Source organism: Muscardinus avellanarius (genome assembly GCF_963383645.1).
Source record: "Muscardinus avellanarius genome assembly, chromosome: 9".
Lineage (NCBI taxonomy): Eukaryota > Metazoa > Chordata > Mammalia > Rodentia > Gliridae > Muscardinus > Muscardinus avellanarius.
Genome location: NC_137795.1, coordinates 84080283 through 84098283, shown reverse-complemented (window position 1 = coordinate 84098283; position 18001 = coordinate 84080283). Strand labels below are relative to the sequence as shown.

The 18001-nt window shown below is 37.1% G+C and overlaps 1 protein-coding gene across 1 annotated transcript in view; it reads right to left on the bottom strand.

Annotated features, from left to right (window-relative positions):
- SPAM1 (sperm adhesion molecule 1) overlaps positions 1 to 2995 on the bottom strand; it is a gene marked incomplete at both ends in the record, with an annotated part of 89895 nt that extends 86900 nt beyond the window's left edge. Inside the window, 2 exons of the mRNA XM_080701220.1 lie at positions 1024 to 1110; positions 2048 to 2995. Coding sequence (XP_080557346.1) covers positions 1024 to 1110; positions 2048 to 2995 — 1035 coding nt within the window. The remainder of the gene's footprint in view (positions 1 to 1023; positions 1111 to 2047) is intronic.
- Positions 2996 to 18001: the final 15006 nt, after the last annotated feature.

Genomic DNA, 18001 nt, shown 5'->3' with positions numbered 1-18001 from the left:
AGTATGACTCCACCTGACTGATGTCAAATGCCCAATTCATTCTTCATCAGAGTAAGAATGGAATTTTAAGTTCTTCCTTTTCTTAAGGAAATAATGTAGCAAATGCATGAACTGTTCCTTTCTAGAGTCAATAGTTTTCATAAAAAAATGAGTTCATACTACGTTTGGAAAAACAACTAAAAATAGTGGGAATCTAAAAAAGAGAGTTATAACTCTAAGATAATTTTCTGACATATAAAAGATTTTACCAAGAGACATATATCTTTTACTGACTTCTATTTTCTGGTATTTCTTTTTCTTTAATTGGAGATCAAACCACAAACAATGTAATTATACAAAACTGGCAGAAGGGCTGAAACTGAACTGAAAGAATTTCACAAATGTGACTGTACTTTTAAATGCAGTAAGAATATTGCTATCCTACAAGAGGACAGACACAGATAGAAGCCTTCATCTCTTTTGCTTTAGAGTGTAAATTCAACTTTCTACATGCCTAGGACAGGACCCCTGTGTCATGAGCTACACTTGACATTCTCTGTATCATGTTCATCACTAGAATTTCTATATCTACCAAAAAATGAAAATTTCAGTTCCAATTTAGCATTGTCCTATATAAACATCTTAACTCTTCCATTGAGTCAAGAGGATTGACTAAGAGGGAAATGAAGACCTGATATTAAGGATTAAATAAGAACAAATATTACAACACTTACCTTTTGAAACCAAACTACTGAGATTACAGTCTTACTTCTTCACTTACAAGCTGTATAGTTAAATATCCCTGAATTTCTGATTCCTCAATGGAAAACAGGTATTTTCTACCTTACAACCTAACCAAATAAATGCAAGATATTTTGACTCAGCAAATATTAACCAAGTACCTAGGTTAATATTTTGTGCCAAGCACAAAATATTATGTTTGGGTGCCAAGCATAGTATTTATTTTCTTATTTAACACCAAAGCAAGTCTCATAAAACTGACAATAAAAATATTTTCATCTATTTCTTACCAATTTGACTTACCGAACGTGCTAAACTAAGAGTTCCCCATACTACAATTCCAGAGACACCCAGAGCAACGGTTTCACCAATTGTATGCACAAGATCAACCTGACAAAAGTGATATAGTCAACAGATAGTGACAAAACAAACATGTTATACATAGGACAATGACATTAAAACTAAGCATGCTGATATAATAATAATAATAATAATAATAATAATATAAATAATTCTCCACCATAATAATATAAATATTTCTCCACTATTTATATCTTTCATACAGCTACTTCCTTGGTATAAAAACACAGAGACTATTACTATTTTATTTCTATTGACACCAGCACAGTACCATGAAAGAAAAAAGAAAATAGAACTAATATATTATCCATATTCTTTAATTCATCATGGTTGCTAAGAGATCATCTGGATAATATTGAAGAGCCAGAATATTCTTCTTTTGTGTGGGTCTGGGGATGGAATTCAGAGGCATTTGACCTCCTAGCGACACCCCCTGCCCAATTTTTTATTCTTTATTTTGAAACAGGGTCTCACTGAGTTGCAGAGGCCTCGCTAAGGAGCTGAGGCCGTCCGCGAACCGCGATCCTCTGGTCTCAGGCTCCCAAATGCTGAGATTACAAGCGTGCGCCACCACGCCCGGCAAGAGACAGAATATCCTTACTGTGCTTTCACATGATGACACAGAACAACTCCTGTGCACATCCCTAAGTAATTTTTTTTTTTTTTTTTTTTTTGCAGGTCTGGGGATGGAACCCAAGGGCATTCGACCTCCGAGCTACACCGGCTGCCCTATTTTTTATTCTTTATTTTGAAACCAGGTCTCACTGAGTTGCAGAGGGCCTCAGTAGCTGAAGCTGTCAGCGAACCGCGATCCTCCAGTCTCAGCCTCCCAAATGCTGGGATTACAAGTGTGCGACTCCTGAGTGATATTAAAAGCTGAGTTTCACTTCCTTCAAAAACAATGTAAATATCACCACGCACTATCAGTGGGCACTATTTTAGAGCCATCATACTTTGATTTACTTACCTCAGACAGGAATTTCAAAATTTCATCAGTAAAAACCAGGCGGGTATATATAAAAATTGGAAGTGGGTTTCTCTCGTCAATCACTTTAGATACCCTAATGGATTCGACTACACGATTACGGACAAAGAGTGCAGCCTGTGGATTAGAGCCCAAATCGCTCTTCAGATAAATGGATGGGTAAAGGGCGGTGCTTTCCTTCCACATCCAATCGAGTTTATCATTTCTTTTCTTTTCTATATCAGGACATTGTCCTGTGTAACCAGGCTGGTGGTTATTATGGTTGTAACAATCAGGAAAAAGGTAAAAACCCCATAAGTGGTTTGGCCGAATTGATATTCCCAATCTTAAAGTCTCTAGCATGAAATCTTTTCCTGCTCTCTCAAACTCTTCCTCGGCTATTTTGGTAGCTTCTGTCAGATTCATATTCGGATTATTTTGCAAAACCAAGTCGATAGAAGCTTTCCTGTAAATGTCCTTAGGTCTCCAGTTTCTTGCCCACAAGGGCCTCCATTCTTCCCAGTCAATGACAGCCAAGCCCATATTGTCTGTGGGGATGTAATATAAGATGTCTTTCTCAGCTTGGTCCAGGTGATCTTGTAGGTTTACCATCTGGGGAATTCCTCCATGAAAAGTTGCATTTGTGCTATTTATGTGAGGATAGAAGCCAAGTCTATCAATATAAAATATTGTAATGCCTTGTCCTATGGCATCTTTTCGGGGGCTTCCAGTTAAAGTAAAGATGCTCATGTCTAGTGGATCATCAAGCTTTCCAAGGCAATGTTCAGTCGGAGCATTCCAGATCCAGAGTAAAGGCACATCTGGGATAAGAGGAGCAGCCCTGAAATCCATAGTCAAGCAACATGGAATTAGAAAAAAGATGAGCACTGCATGGGATGCTCCATGAGACTCAAAGCTCCCAAAGAAGTGTTTACAACTTAGCACTCCCATCTCAGTGAGTAACGGCTATGAAAAACACTTGTTTCCTTTTACACACTTTTTCTGCTGAGGCCACTTTGATAGCTGTATAGGTATAACGATTATATGTTTAAATTTTATTCTTATTTCATGTCAGGAATATTTCACAAGTTGGATCATTTATATCTGAAAAAAAGAAATATGGAGTATACCGTTAAAGTGCATAGTGTATTCAAGATTATAAGCTTTTACCAAGTTCTCAACTTTATATGAAGAGTTTAACCCAGTTTTAGAAATCCATAAAACTATTTTCTCTTTAAAATTATAATTGTCGTTTATTTTAAGTATGACATTCATTTATATTATAATCTATATCTATAACATCCTGTATTCTTTATCTAAATATATAAGTATGATACTTCATCATGTATAGATATATATGTAATATCATACATATATGTAATTCCCATGGCACATATACATGATAAAAATTATATGTTAATACTTGTCTCATCTTCCCATCTAACCTGGCCTGCAGAGAGTTAAAGTAACTATTTTTTCCCTTTTTGCCTTTACACATATACAGAATGCTGGACCAGTTGGTGCCTTAGCAAAAGTCTACTGAATGTAAATAGATACAAAGTCAAATAATCTTGTTTATTGCTTCTTGAAAGGCCACTTTATAGTGACTTGCTAAATACTGAGAAGGACCTCTCAGAGAATTATAAGATTTCATGTTTACATTATTCTTTTCTGTTCTTCTTTTTCTTTTTTTTTTGTCTTTTTTTCTTTACTTTTTGTAAGAGGACAGTATAGGAAAAAAGAAAATTGACTTTTGCCAAAGATAATAAGTCAAAAGTGTGCTTGAAATTACTGAATCAACAAAAAGCTCCTAACAAGTAACAACTTTTAAGTGACCTTTGGGACACTAATGGATCAAAATCTTTCAGTAATATACTCTCATATTTAAAGATGATAATTTTTTTTACTTTAGCTTTGACTAAAAGAATGGGCTTTACCCGAGTTTAATACAGCAATATAGGAATTTTGGCCTTTTAATAGTGTTGAATAAGCCGGGCATGGTGGCACACACTTGTAATCCCAGGATTCGGGAGGCTGAGACAGGAGGATCATGGTTTGCAGACAGCCTCAGCCACTTAGTGAGGCCTTTCTCAACTCAGTGAGACCCTGTTTCAAAATAAAAGAATAAAAAATAGGGCTAGGGGTATAGCTCGAATGTAGAATGCCCCTGAGTTCCATCCCCAGTACAACCCAAAAAAACTTGGGCTAAATAAGCAAGATTGGTTATTCTGATTGACACAAAGTAAGGTGCTATATATCAAGTTTTGTGGTAAATTAAATGCTCTGATCCAAGGACAAGAAATCAGATCATTTATTATTTGGAACTTAATAGGTACAAAAGTAAGAAGACGTAGACTGTGTTTTGTTTTGTTTTAGAAGGTAATACTTTAGTTTTATGAGAAATCTTGGACTTTTCATTATATTAGTATTATACTGGTCTGTGAAGGAACAATAAGAATTATAAAAATGTTGTACTTACCAGAACAAGCTACCCATTTCATTATCTAAAGAGAACCCCATAGTCAATAAAAACTGAAGCCCTACATCTATTATAAGTCTCATGTCTTAGTGACTTTTTTCTCCTCATGTTTAGAACAGGTAAAGTAGCTAAAGAGCTTCATTGTTTAAGCCTTTACAAACTTCTGTATTCAGAATAAAGATTCAGAATATATTCATCTAAGGTTATGTTAGGGAAAAACTTATTCCTTTCAGTTATTTGCTACCAAGACTAATGGCTGAGTTTCAGGGAGCATGAGAAGAAAATGGAATTGAAGGATTACCTTTCTCTGTCTCAGGCAGGGGATAAGCTAAGCTTATTGATATATGTATCATACATATAGAATTAACATTCAAGTATGCATTCCATATAATTATTTTATATAAAATCATGGCTTTTAGGGCAGAATGAACCTGTTTATAAGATCTCTACCCACAGAAATTTTCAAAATGAGAATGAACATTTATATTCTTGAAAATAGACTGGATGAAGTATTTCTTCTTCAGTGTAAAAATGTAAACCAAACTTTTAAGAACCAAACTGAGGGCAGACCTAGAATTTAAAAGAAAGCATCTTCTTTTTATATAAAGCATCTGGTCAAAACTTCATCTTCTTGGAAAATCTTGACAAATTTAACCCCAGATAACATCTGGCCTTATCTCTATCTCTTCCACAGGGTGAGCATTCCAAATTCAAAAATCCAAAATTCAAAATGCTTCAAAATTCTGAACTTCTTGAGCACCAACATCAAGCCACAAGTGGAAAAAATTACACATCTTGAAACTTTGTTTCATGAATAACATATATATATATATATATATATATATATATATATATATATATATATATGGGTCAAAGAGGTAGCTCAATAGTAGAGTGTTTGCCTGGCATTTGTGAGGTCCTAGGTTCAATCCCCAACACTGCAAAAAATAGACAATTTTGGGGGCTGGGAATTGTAGCTCATTGTTAGGGAACTGACCTAGCACATATGATGCCTTGGTTTCAATCCCTAGTACTGCAAATAGAAAACTAAAATGTTGTATAAAATTATCTTCAGGCATGAAGACACATGGCCTGAAAATTTTATACAACATTTTAGTTTTGATGAATTTCATGTTTCTTGAGTCCCATCCCCAAGATATGATGTGTATGCAAATACTACAAAACTCAAAATCTGAAATCTGAAACACTTCTTGTCCCAGCATTTTGGCTAAGGGCAACTCAGTATTATTCCTAAAATCTATATCCAATTTATACTATTAACATCATCTGGAAAGTGCTCTCCTAGCCTGTTCTGTGGATAACTGTTTCTTAAAGCACTGCAGCTAAGGCTTGATATTGCCCCTGCCCTCGGCAATGGTTATTCAGAATCCTGTTTTCAAAGTCCAGCCAGCTGCCCCTTCTGTCTTCAGTGGTACTGAGACAAGAAGTGGGCTGAACCAAATAAATTAAAATCCTATTTAATTTTAATTAAACAATTAAAATCCTATTTAAAATTACACTTTTAAATGCTATTTAAACTCTTAGTCTTGTTGTAAAGGAATTTTATCTCTGAAACTCATGCAAGTGAAATTCTTTGAACCAGAAATCCCTTGCCTAATGAAGTCCAAAATAATTTTGTAACAAATATTATACAGCTACATTGTAGATACTTACATTTGTAATATTTGCCATTCTATACTTCAAATCTATAAAACAAGAAACATAAAAAAGTAACTTCAATAGTCAATGATGAGAAATGCTTCAATACCATTTCTCAGCCTAAGAAAATATATGCAGCTGTTGGAACCAATTAAAAAATGGTTAAACAACCTGTAAATATATTTTTCTAAAATATTATGTGAATTAAAGTACACATACATACACTATGAAATGAGGTATACAAAAGTATGTAAACACAAGCTTAAGAAGTTAAAGAAACTTTAGGCCTTTAATTTAGAGATTAAAGAAAAAAATCTATACTTTCTGAGAATCCATTATATATTTTATAAGTTCACCCAACTCTCACATACTTTTTTTTTTTTTTTTGGTGGTACTGGGGTTCCTGGAAACCCTTCCACCTCCGGGTAACACTCCCAGACCAGGGTCTCTTAAGCCAGCGCGGCTGGCTTCAAACCTGCGCGGTTCTCCTGTCTCTGCCTCCCAAGCGTGGGGATTACAAGCCTGCGCCACCACGCCTGGCAAGTTGATTTTTTAAAATAAACTGTATCGTGTTTATTTAAGTTACCCAACATGATGGTATGGAAAGGTTTGGGTCTTTGGGTTAAACAGAAGAGAATGCGACAAGAACAACAAAAGGAATAGAATCTCCGCTCAACCCTTATGCTTTTTTTCATAAGGAGTGATTTATGTCTGTCACAGGTACTTTCTCTTTAGAGAACAATGACTAAGAGATACACAAGTCTATCAGACCGCTGTCGCCAGAACCTGTTCTTTTGGTGAACTCAGTCTATGTATCTGGTGTCTTGGCGGAATTAGGAACTTGATGCAGATACAACCTTTCTACCATTGAAATTATTACACACTTTTGATTAATTATAATAATAAAGAGGAAATTTTTTCAGAAATATGTGTAAATATCGATAAAGGCAAATGCAAATGTATGACTTTAGTGAAAACAAACCATAACGTTACTAATGTGGAGGGGCAAAGGAAAGCGTCCTAATGTGTAAGTTACTCAGCGAACCTCTCGTCAGTCTCCATTACCCGATGGCTCTCAAACACTACTGAGCATGACAAGAGCATAGCTGCAATGCTGAATAAATAGCCCCTAGCTTTAGCAAGCCTCTGCCTACTGAAGGTCATTTTGAGGTATGTAAATTATCTCTACCAATGGTTTGGAAATTGTTCCTTAAAATGGAAAACAAAGTTCCTTGTGAGCAGCAGGCTCTGAGTTTATTATCCTTGTATACTAATCGTATTTGGTACAAAGTACTTAGTTCACAATTTCAACACAAATATTGGCATCTAACTCTAGCTACAAGTGACAGGAAAACCAAGCTATGCATTTTGAGTGAATTTTAAGAGATCGTCAGCAAAGGACGTGCAAGTGTCTTCTCTTAAAGCAAAAATTTATCTTATGCTTTCAGGGAAAAAAAAAGAAAGAAGTTTCTGGGAAACTTTATAAACTGTAATGTAATTTCACCAGACATAAATATCATAAACTTAATTCAACAAGAGAAGTTAGTTGCGTTGGGAGAGGCATTTCATAGACTCCTTTTTTTACCCCAAGTTCCTTTATTCTTCTTCTTCTTCTTTTTCTTTTTTTTGCTCCTTTTCCCCTTGTCTTTCTGAGTAGCTCCCCAAATATGTTTGAATGGCTGAAGATCTTCAAAGCTAAAGAAATTGCTAGTCTTTAATCTATGTTGCCACTGCCTGACAAATGCCAGAAAAACTTCTCACAAATTAAGGAGGTAGACTTAAAAACACGGCGTGTTACAGAATCTCTCATTGTTTTTCTCAGAGCTCTACCTGATATTCTGTCCTAGGCAATGATACAGTAGAAAGAAAAATAGGCAACTTACTTATGATGTAAACATGACAGTTTTCCTCTAAGATGTCAGGAGATCAGAAGTTGCTCCTACCTATTAGCTATGCAGTATTTAACCTGTTAGGCCACAAAAGGCAGCCCTTTGCCCAGCCAATTAGAGAAAAAGACTTAATCTTTTGCAATGTTACTTTATGATGGTCAGGGAAACCTGTATCTGTGTCCCTGGTGAAAAGTGTGTGTTTGTGTGTGTGCGCATGTGCGTGCGTGCATTTGTGGTGTTTAAGTCCCAGAAAATTCAAGTGCCTGTGGCAGAAAAGATTAGAAGGATGATAAATTAACATAAGATTTTTTTACTCATTTACTTAAAAAAGAATTTTTTAAAAAACTCATCTTGAGCCAGGTGTGGTGGTGGCGCACGCTTGTAATCCAAGCATTTGGGAGCCTGAGACCAGAGGATCACGATTCACGGACAGCCTCAGCTACTAAGTGAGGCCCTCTGCAACTCAGCGAGACCCTGTTTCAAAATAAAGAATAAAAAATTGGGCAGGGGCAGTAGCTCGGAGGTCAAATGCCTCTGGGTTCCATCCCCAAAGCCGTAAAAAAAAATCATCTTGAAATGACTTTAAGGGCCCAGTCGTTAAACAAGCCACCATTGGAGTTGTTTTTATTGCTAAGTACTTTGTTAATGACAAAATTCTGAAGTATAACACAGGTAAAGAATGAGCCTCAAGACACTGCTGATTTAAGTATATCATTTACATTAAAGTAAAAAATTTCTGTTAAGAAAAATTAATTTAAAAATTAATAAATTAGAGCTGGGCGTAATGGCGCACACTTGTAATCCCAGCATTCGGGAGGCTGAGACCGGAGGGTCCCAGTTCGCGGACAGCCTCAGGTACTTAGGCCCTCTGCTACTCAGTGAGACCCAGTTTCAAACTAAAGAATAAAAAAAAATAGGGCAGGGGGTGTAGCTCAGAGGTCAATTGTCCCTGGGTTCCATCCCCAAATCCGCAAAAAAAAAAAAATTGAGTATTTTCAAGATGATATTTTCAAGTGATGCTTGACATGTCACAGGAAAATATTAATTTACTGAATCCTACTTCTTTTTACTTAACATGGGAAGCAAGTAGGGGAAGAGAGAAAAGAATCAAATCCTTCCAAAGCAGTTTTCAAAGTCAAACTTCATTTAATTGTTATGGTGGAACATAGAGCATAATTAACATATATTCAATTCATGCAATTGTTGGGGTCTGCTTAACTGCGTGACAGAACTTCCGATGAATCAGCTACATGTAGCATCGGGCGCGGGTCTGTCTGCACAACCACCTGAACTTCCGATGAATGAATCTGCAACATGTAGCGCCAAGTGGATATGGAGGGCGTAACTACTCTTCTTGCCCCTGTTAGCCCAATTTGGTAATGTTGAGCCTTATGGGCTCAAATGATGCTTCTGTGCTCGTGAACCCCTCGTGCCCTGGAAAATGATTGGCTGCAAGTTATGTGTTCTGCACATGCAAGAATGACCTTCAGCTTGATAGGTTAGAATAGTTTCCTGTTGGAAATCCCCCCTTGCGGTTTTTTTGCTTTAAATTGGGTTGCCTGAGAGAAATAAACAAGATCCTACTTGACTCGACTCCTGGCTCGTGTGTTTCTGTTCGGGCCGTCAGCACCCACCTTCTTGCTCAGCCCCACTGCTGACGGGCTGGACCCATCATGCAATAAATTTATCCAATTATACTATGATATGATTAGAAAATATTATACCTGAGAAACTTTAAAATCACAGTCTGAATAAATATTATTTTTAAAAACTGAACTTTTAAGTAAATTATAATGATACATTATAAAAATAGCCATACCTTGGTTCTTAAAAATGTATGAGTAGTCAACACTAAAGGTGTTTGGTAGAAAATAATAATCATATTCTTGAAAGAAAATTCTTTTAGAAAGAATGCCAATAACATTTTATGTCCAAAATAGCTCAGTAGATGTCAAAATTCATGAAAGACAGTATACAATATGCACTTAATTGTATAATTAGGTCATTGTTCAACTTTCAGGGCCACTGACTTGATACTCAATAGCATAGTTAATAAGTGGATTAAATGAATTAACTTGATGTACTTTGAATTCCAATAAACTCAACATTATAGCTAATGGCATCACTGTAAAACGAAGACATTCAAGCAAAAAACGGAAGCACACCAATTGGAAGCCATAGATCTGCCCAAAACAGACTAAAACAGTAATATAACATTAATGATAAAAGCAGATTTTAGCCAGAAAAAACATTGCGATAGGGAAAATAAAATCTCAGTTTAGAACTGGGTGAGCCAGTATGCTTCCAGATATAAGAAAAAATGAGACTTTAAGGAGTAGGGAGGCATGCCAGTAGAGAGAAGATTACTCAAATAAAATATCAGGAGTCAGGTGTGGTGGCCCATGCCTGTAATCACATCACTTTCAAAATAAATGGGGTTGGGGGTATAGTTTGGAGGTAGAATGCTCTTGGGTTTAATCCCCAGTACCAAAAAGAAGGAGGAGAAGGAGGAGGAGGAGGAGGAGGAGGAGGAGGAGGAGGAGGAGGAGGAGGAGGAGGAGGAAAAAGTAAAAAGGAGAAGAATTAAATAAGTGGGGATAAGTGGGGATTCTGCCTAAACTTCCCTAACAGGATTTTTGCTACAAACTGGCCAATGTGATCTGCTATCACATGGGGGATGTTGGAAGATAAGAAAGCCACCCCCAGAAGCCACCTCCAAGATCTGATATGGAGGATGGGGAACTCTTTCTAAATTGACGTGGCAGGATTCTTGCTGGATCTGGACTCCACAGAAGGACACAAAAGCCAGGCATTTGAGAATTAGTCAAAAAGAATGCAAGATAAGCCTGCTTAGAGTTCTATTAAGGAAAGTCATCCTCAGTCCTTCCTCTTGTGCATGCTAAATTAGTTAATTAATGAACTGACTAAATGTGAGGCTTTGGATTTCAGAAAATTCAAAATTATAGCCATGATGACACTTTAAAAGGGAAAAGTTTTGCCAGGCATGGTGGCACACGCTTGTAATCCCAGTACTCTGGAGGCTGAGAAAGGAGAATCTGGGTTCGCAGCCAGCCTCAGCTATTCAGTAGGTGCTCCGCAACTTAGTGAACCTGTTTCAAAATTAAAAATAAAAATTTGGGCTGGGGGTGTAGCTTGGAGGTAGAATGTCCCTGGATTCAGTCCCCAGAATGACAAAAATAAAAATATGGAAGAAGTTCAAACAAACACTGAAGCATATTATCCAGAAACCACAGAGCTCCAACATTACTCAGAAGACAGGTATGTCCTCTATAGCCAATCATGAGATTGACACAGCCAGACATGACCGAGCCCAAGTAATTGAGTATAGACTCCAAGGGCCTCTAACTTCGTGATGCTAATTATAAACATAATAGTTTTTCTGAGCCCTCTGCAATGCCACTTGCAGAACCTAAGGTTAAGTTCGGTAGTGCCTAACTTGCTCAGTCAACCCAACAGCCTACTATCAAAAACCTAAGGCCAGTCCTACTTCTATGATTACAGTGGCTCAGCCGCCCAGCTCTAGTAGGCAAAAGAACATAGGACCAGATCAAGTCAAAGTTTAAAAAGAATGATGAACAATTTTATTATCACTGGTGCATAGTGAAGTTCACAAAAGTATCAAGGCCAAACCATGGGCACATAGTGAGCAATTTTATTACCAGTAACTGTGCTTTCTTGTCCCTCGACCAGTCATATGACTTTTGCCTTTTCTAGTTCTCCAAATAGCCAAGTCACAGCTACCAAATCTACATATGGAATTATATCTAAGATACAGATGGCCACTATAGTCAAAGAGAAGACTACCTGTTCATAAACTTCCCTTGTCTTTTCTCTTCAAATGTCATGGGATACATTATCTAATGCTAAAGATAAATGCTATTCAAGACAAATATGAGCTCACCTTCAGAAGATAATGACATAGGTTAAGGTTAATTTATTTTCTTCTCAAGTAAGTTAACTTGAAACCAAAGAGACGCCAGTATCTAAATGGAGCACTGAAATTTCCCCTAAGAAAGAGGACTTAGTTCAAAGTCTGACAGAGTTCTAACTAATTTATTATTATTATTATTATTATTATTATTATTATTATTATTAAAAGGTCATGTTAATAGATCTACCTTAAGAATGAATAGTTTGTGAAAGCAAAACTATGGATGAAATCATAAAGAACAAAATATCTTCTCAGCATCCCCTTTCTTGTCCTCCACTTCTAAGAAATGTGTGGAGACTGAGTCTTAGCAAGCTTTGCAATCAAAATCTAAAGAAAAACAAATTTCTTCCCAAAGCCTATGATCACATTGGGATAAGTCTTAACATATGAATTTTGAGGAAGACATAAACATTCAAACCAATGTATTCCACTCTAAAAAGACTTAGAGCGGGAAAAGTGATCTTTACCATTCTCAACAATAGTTAAGGGTTGACCTTGCATTACTATATGGGAAGGAAGATCTATATGAAAGGGTAAATTAGAAGGGATTTTAAAGATCATTCATTCTAATCCCATCCTCTTTTTCTCAGGACTGTACCCACCTGCCACCACTCTCCCCAGCAAATGTTGCAACATAGTACTCAAGATGAGAATACTGTGCCACAAAGTAGCACCAGAAACACTGTCTGGTGTCTTTCTTTCTTTCTTTTTTCTTTTCTTTATAGGTACTGTGTGTGTAACTCAGGCATTCTACGTCCAAGCTATGCCCTCAGTCCTATTTTTTATTCTTTATTTTGAAACCTGGGTCTCATTGAGTTTCAAAGGGCCTAAGTAGCTGAGGCTGTCGTGAACCACGATCTTCCTGCCTCAGCCTCCCGAAAACTGGGATTACAAGTGTGCATCACGATGTCCAGCTCTGGTGTCTTTATTTACAATGCCTTCTATTCTCTCTTCTCATGCTAACTTTTAATCTTTTTCTATCTAAACTGAGTCTTCCATCTGTCCAGGAGACATGAAAGCTGGAGATAAACCAGCTTCCCAAAGGTATGAAAGAGATCAGATCCAGGAAAGAATTGGTCTTTATTTTCATTTTTAGCTCTATTTATGCAAATAGATGGAGGGCCTAAATCATTCAATCTTTTTTTTTTTTTTTTTTTTTTGGTGGTACTGGGGGTGGAACCCAGAGGCTTTCTACCTCCGGGCTATACTCCCAGACCTATTTTATATTTTATTTGGAAACAGGGTCTCACTAAGTTGCTGAAAGCCTCACTAAGTAGCTGAGGCTGGCTTCGAACCTGTGCGATCCTCCTGTCTCAGCCTCCCAAGCGTGGGGATTACAAGCATGCGCCATCACGCCCGGCTCTCAATCTTTAAGTATTACTTAACTCCCTAAAAATAAATTGGAAATATGTAGATATATCCAACTCCCAGTGAAATGATACCTGTTAAATATTTGAAAAATTTAATTAATCCTCTAATGTTCATGATGTACATTAACAAACATATCAAAGTCAATCACTAAGCCAAACATGAGAAGGGGGAGGAGTGGGAATTGGGTAAGGGCTAATTGGGTGATATGTGCATGTATGCCTTTACCATCTTGTGCTCCATTAAGATGTATGACACCAATCCACCAGTAAAAATGTAAAAAGATGTAATTCTAAATTGCAGTGCTATTACCCTAGACTGTCAACTATTATAAAACTTGCTTATATTTCCTTTAAGGTATAAAAGAGGCAGCTATAACAAAACTTTTTGGAGCCACAAATGACAGTGTATTTGATTAGATTAAGGATGTTTCTAGATGAACGTAGAGATTGTGAATTCCTAGCTCAGGAATATCACAGAAATGTTTACCAGGTATACAGGCAGACAATGCAGAGCTATTTGGCTATAACAGCAATAATATAAGTCCCTTTTAGAGAATGTGGATCAATCAAAAAGAAGAAATGCAAAGAAAAAGAATCATACCCAGCAAAATTATTTTTGTATGGTAGAAACTCAGTAAAAATTATACAATATCTTCCTGTTTTCTGTGGTTTATCTTTCTGCAGTTTCAGTTACTCATGCTCCAAAGATGTTAAATGGGCAGTTAAAGTAATAAATAATTTGTGTTTTAAGTAGCTTTTACTATATTACTGTAACTGTTTTACTCTTAGTTATTGTTATTAATCTTACTATGCCTAATTTGTAATTAAACTATCATAGAAATGTAAATAAAGAAAAAATATATTTATTGAATTTGGTAACATCTAGGGTTTCAGACATTTGTGGCACATTTTGGAATATACTTCAGGAGATAGAGGGGAACTACTGGATTTGCAATTTAATTGCCCCTTGATCTCCACCAACAGACTGAGAGGCTGCTGGTGCTTTGCCTCACCAGAGATCACAGGTCTCACATTGTAGGGATAATAGGACAGAAAAATCAACTTTTCCACATGAGGATTCAGTTGGCCTCTCCACACTGAGACCTTCTCTAGCCAAAATCTAATTAGAATGAGCATTTTGGAACAAACCCAAAGTATCACTTCAGTAATTGTGTGCATTTTATTTTTCCATACTTTTTTTGGTGCATTATAATCCTTTGTTTTTTGGTGATACTGGGGTTCCTGGAAGCCCTTCTACCTCCAGGCTACACTCCCAGACCTATTTTTTATAGACTTACATCATAATGTAGTTCATAGAGGTAGTGATATACATGCACATGGTACTCGGTGTGATTTCCCTGGGCTCCATCCTTACTCTTGCCTTCTCCACACAAGATGTTGAAATTGACACTGGTTTTCTCACTGGTATTCTCATGTATATAACATAAGTGGAGGCAATTCCTTCATTCATTCTCCCTCCCAGCCCACCCTCCCCTAAGCCATCTCTTTCATTCCACTGGAGTTTCTTCTCCACTGTTGAAAGTGCTTCTTTTATTCAAATTACTCCCTAACTTCCATATATGAGAGCAAACATATGATCCTTCACTTTCTATCACTGACTAATCTCATCTAATATAAGGTTGTCCAGGTCCATCCATTTTCATAATTTTGTTTTTCTTTATTGATGAGCAGAATTCCAGTGTGTGTACAGGCAGGGTGGAGGATACCTCCAAACATGATGATCCAAGAGAGATGGTAGGCCTTCATCTCACATTTTTCCCCAAATTAAAGGCCATTGCCTACTAGTGACCTATTAGCTGCAAAATCAATTTAATTAATTCTAAGAAGTATTTTTTAAACAACTAAAATAGACTACAATACAGGGGATAGAATAGTAATGGAAGAAGGGGAGTGCCATGGAATGTAATAAGGATATTATTTATTTATCCTTTTCTATCAGCTATTGTGTTGGGGGAAAAAGAAGTGCCTGCTTTCCCTTTGCTTCCAGACTATAACGACCAACACAGAAAATTAGAAGGTGTGGGGATTTCTCTCCACTTGCAAACAGTGAAATCTGCAACAGACACCAACCGGGTATCTTCTAATCCAATTCAATTCTGACATCATCTACCTGGAGGTAGTATCAGGATGAAAGACTTGAAATAGTGTGTGTGTGTGTGTGTGTGTGTGTGTGTGTGTGTGTGTACATGTGTGTACGTGTGTGTGTTCCTACAACCTCCTCCTTGGGTTTAATTATTTTGCTTGAGCAGCAGGCAGGACTCAATAAAACACTCGGGTCTGCCAATTCGTCATAATAGATTTTACAAGAGACACAGATTAAAAGACGAATAGGACAAGGTATGGAAGAAAAAGTGTGCAGCTTCTCCACCCTCTCCAGGCATACCGCCCTCCAGGAAATGACATGTTTTCAGATACCTGGAAACTCCCCAAACCCTGCCCTTTGGTTTCTACAGGGACTTCATTGCATAGGCATGAGTGAAGTATAGAAACTGTGTCAAAAAGTGATTGGACAAAAAGAATATGATCTTAATGCCAGTGAACTGAGTGAGGAAACCAAGTTTGGCCTGTCTCATACTTCCTGGTTCTCGGCAACCTTCCTGAGTGCTACGGGACTGGGCACCTCGGAGAGAGGGGGGCTTTGTGACATACCCTTCAACAAGAGTAAGTCAGAGACAAGGGTAGGGCTGCCAGATCAAGGACAAAAGTCAGGGGACACACAGCATTTTTGTGACCTACCTTTAGGAAGAGAAACTCTATTCATGGCTTGTCTTGGCCAGGGAGTTAGTAGTCAGAAACTATGGCTTAAACGTTTATGCCGGGCGTGGTGGCTGCAAGCTTATAATCCCCGCGCTTGGGAGGCAGAGACAGGAGGATAGCGCAGGTTTGAAGCCAGCCGCGTTGGCTTAAGAGACCCTGTTTCTAAATAAAATGTATAAAATAGGTCTGGGAGTATAGTCCGGAGGTAAAGGGGCTTCTAGGAAACCCAGTACCACCAAACCAAACAAAACAAAACAAAAAACTATGATTTATATATCAAAATATCACATATATATGTCTATAAATGTGATGTATGTGAGGGGGGAATATATTTTTGCACACTAGCAATCTGAAATGCATTATTCTGCCAGGCGTGGTGGCAGAATAATCCCCGCTTGTAATCCCCGCGTTTGGGAGGCGGAGACAGGAGGATCCGGCAGGTTCCAAGCCAGCCGCGCTGGCTTAAGACACGGTTTCCAAATAAAAATATAAAAAATAGGTCTGGGAGTGTAGCCTGGAGGTATAAGGGCTTTCCAGGAACCCCAGTAACACACACACAAATTAATAATAATAATAATAATAATAATAATAATAATAATAATAATGCATTTTTCTTACTGTATAATGAATCAAATAATACTCCAAAATTTTTAAATTAATAGATCTCAGTTTTGAAGCCTCAATTCAGCCATTTTACTAGTTAACTGGTTTTAGGCAAGTTACTTGATCTAACTCTTCAACAGCTAGAAAAGATTTCTAATCTGCCTAAGGATTCCTTACATAATGTCTATAAATGTCTAAATACTGGAATGAGTAAATTCTCTAGATTAGGACCAGCAAGTATAGAGTATGGATGAATCTCCATGTGACCTTGCCCAAACTACTTAACTTCACTACACTTCAGGATTTTCTTTTTGCTTGCTTTTTTTAACTGAAAACTGTGGATAGTAAAGCAACTACTGGATAGGTCTGATATAAAATTAGTACAAAATATATGTAAAACACCAAGCACAATACCTGTGAAGTGATTTAGAACATGTCATTCTAAAATATACAACTGTTCACATTGGTTATTTTGAACTAAAAAAGATTGAGCAGTAGAATATGTTGGAAGGATTCGTTGACCTCTCCCAAGACAGAACATTTCTCATGGACAAGATTCCCTTTCTTCACTAGAAAAAGAACATTCTTTTCCGTGGATCCTGAGACTGGATACTGAAATGGATCCATACAAACAAACCTAATAAAACATCTTATCTTCTACTGATTTCCCCATATACTGCCTAGTTATGTTCCCACATATTTTAATTTGTCTCTCTATAAGATTAAAGCCCTGTTCTTTTGCTTTATCACTTCTTCACCATTTATTATTCTTTGTTAGAAGAAAACATGTAAATTATTGGTCTTAATCTTCATTTTACGTAGTTATGTATGTAGGCATGTATGTATGTATGTAGGTAGGTAGGTAGGTAGGTAGGTAGGTAGGTATTGTTTTCCTCCTGTTAATCTATCTTTTGTCAGTTCAATTCATGGGCTCCCACTACAGAACTTCAGAGAGCAGGGAAAGGTTACTCTTCTCTCTTTGGTTCTCATGGTGAGATGAGGATATCATTGGCTGGGCTACTCTATTTCAGAGGCTGCAGCTGAGATCTTGGGGACATCTGACAGAACCAACAAATGGTAAAATAAATGCTGCCGGCACCATCTGGAAATCCTGTAGATTCTTTATCTTTTCCAATACTCCTTTGTCAATGGGCATATAATTGCTATCGTATTACAAGATATTTATGTCCCTACTAAAACTGCTCTGTGTTCACTGTTCATCCCATA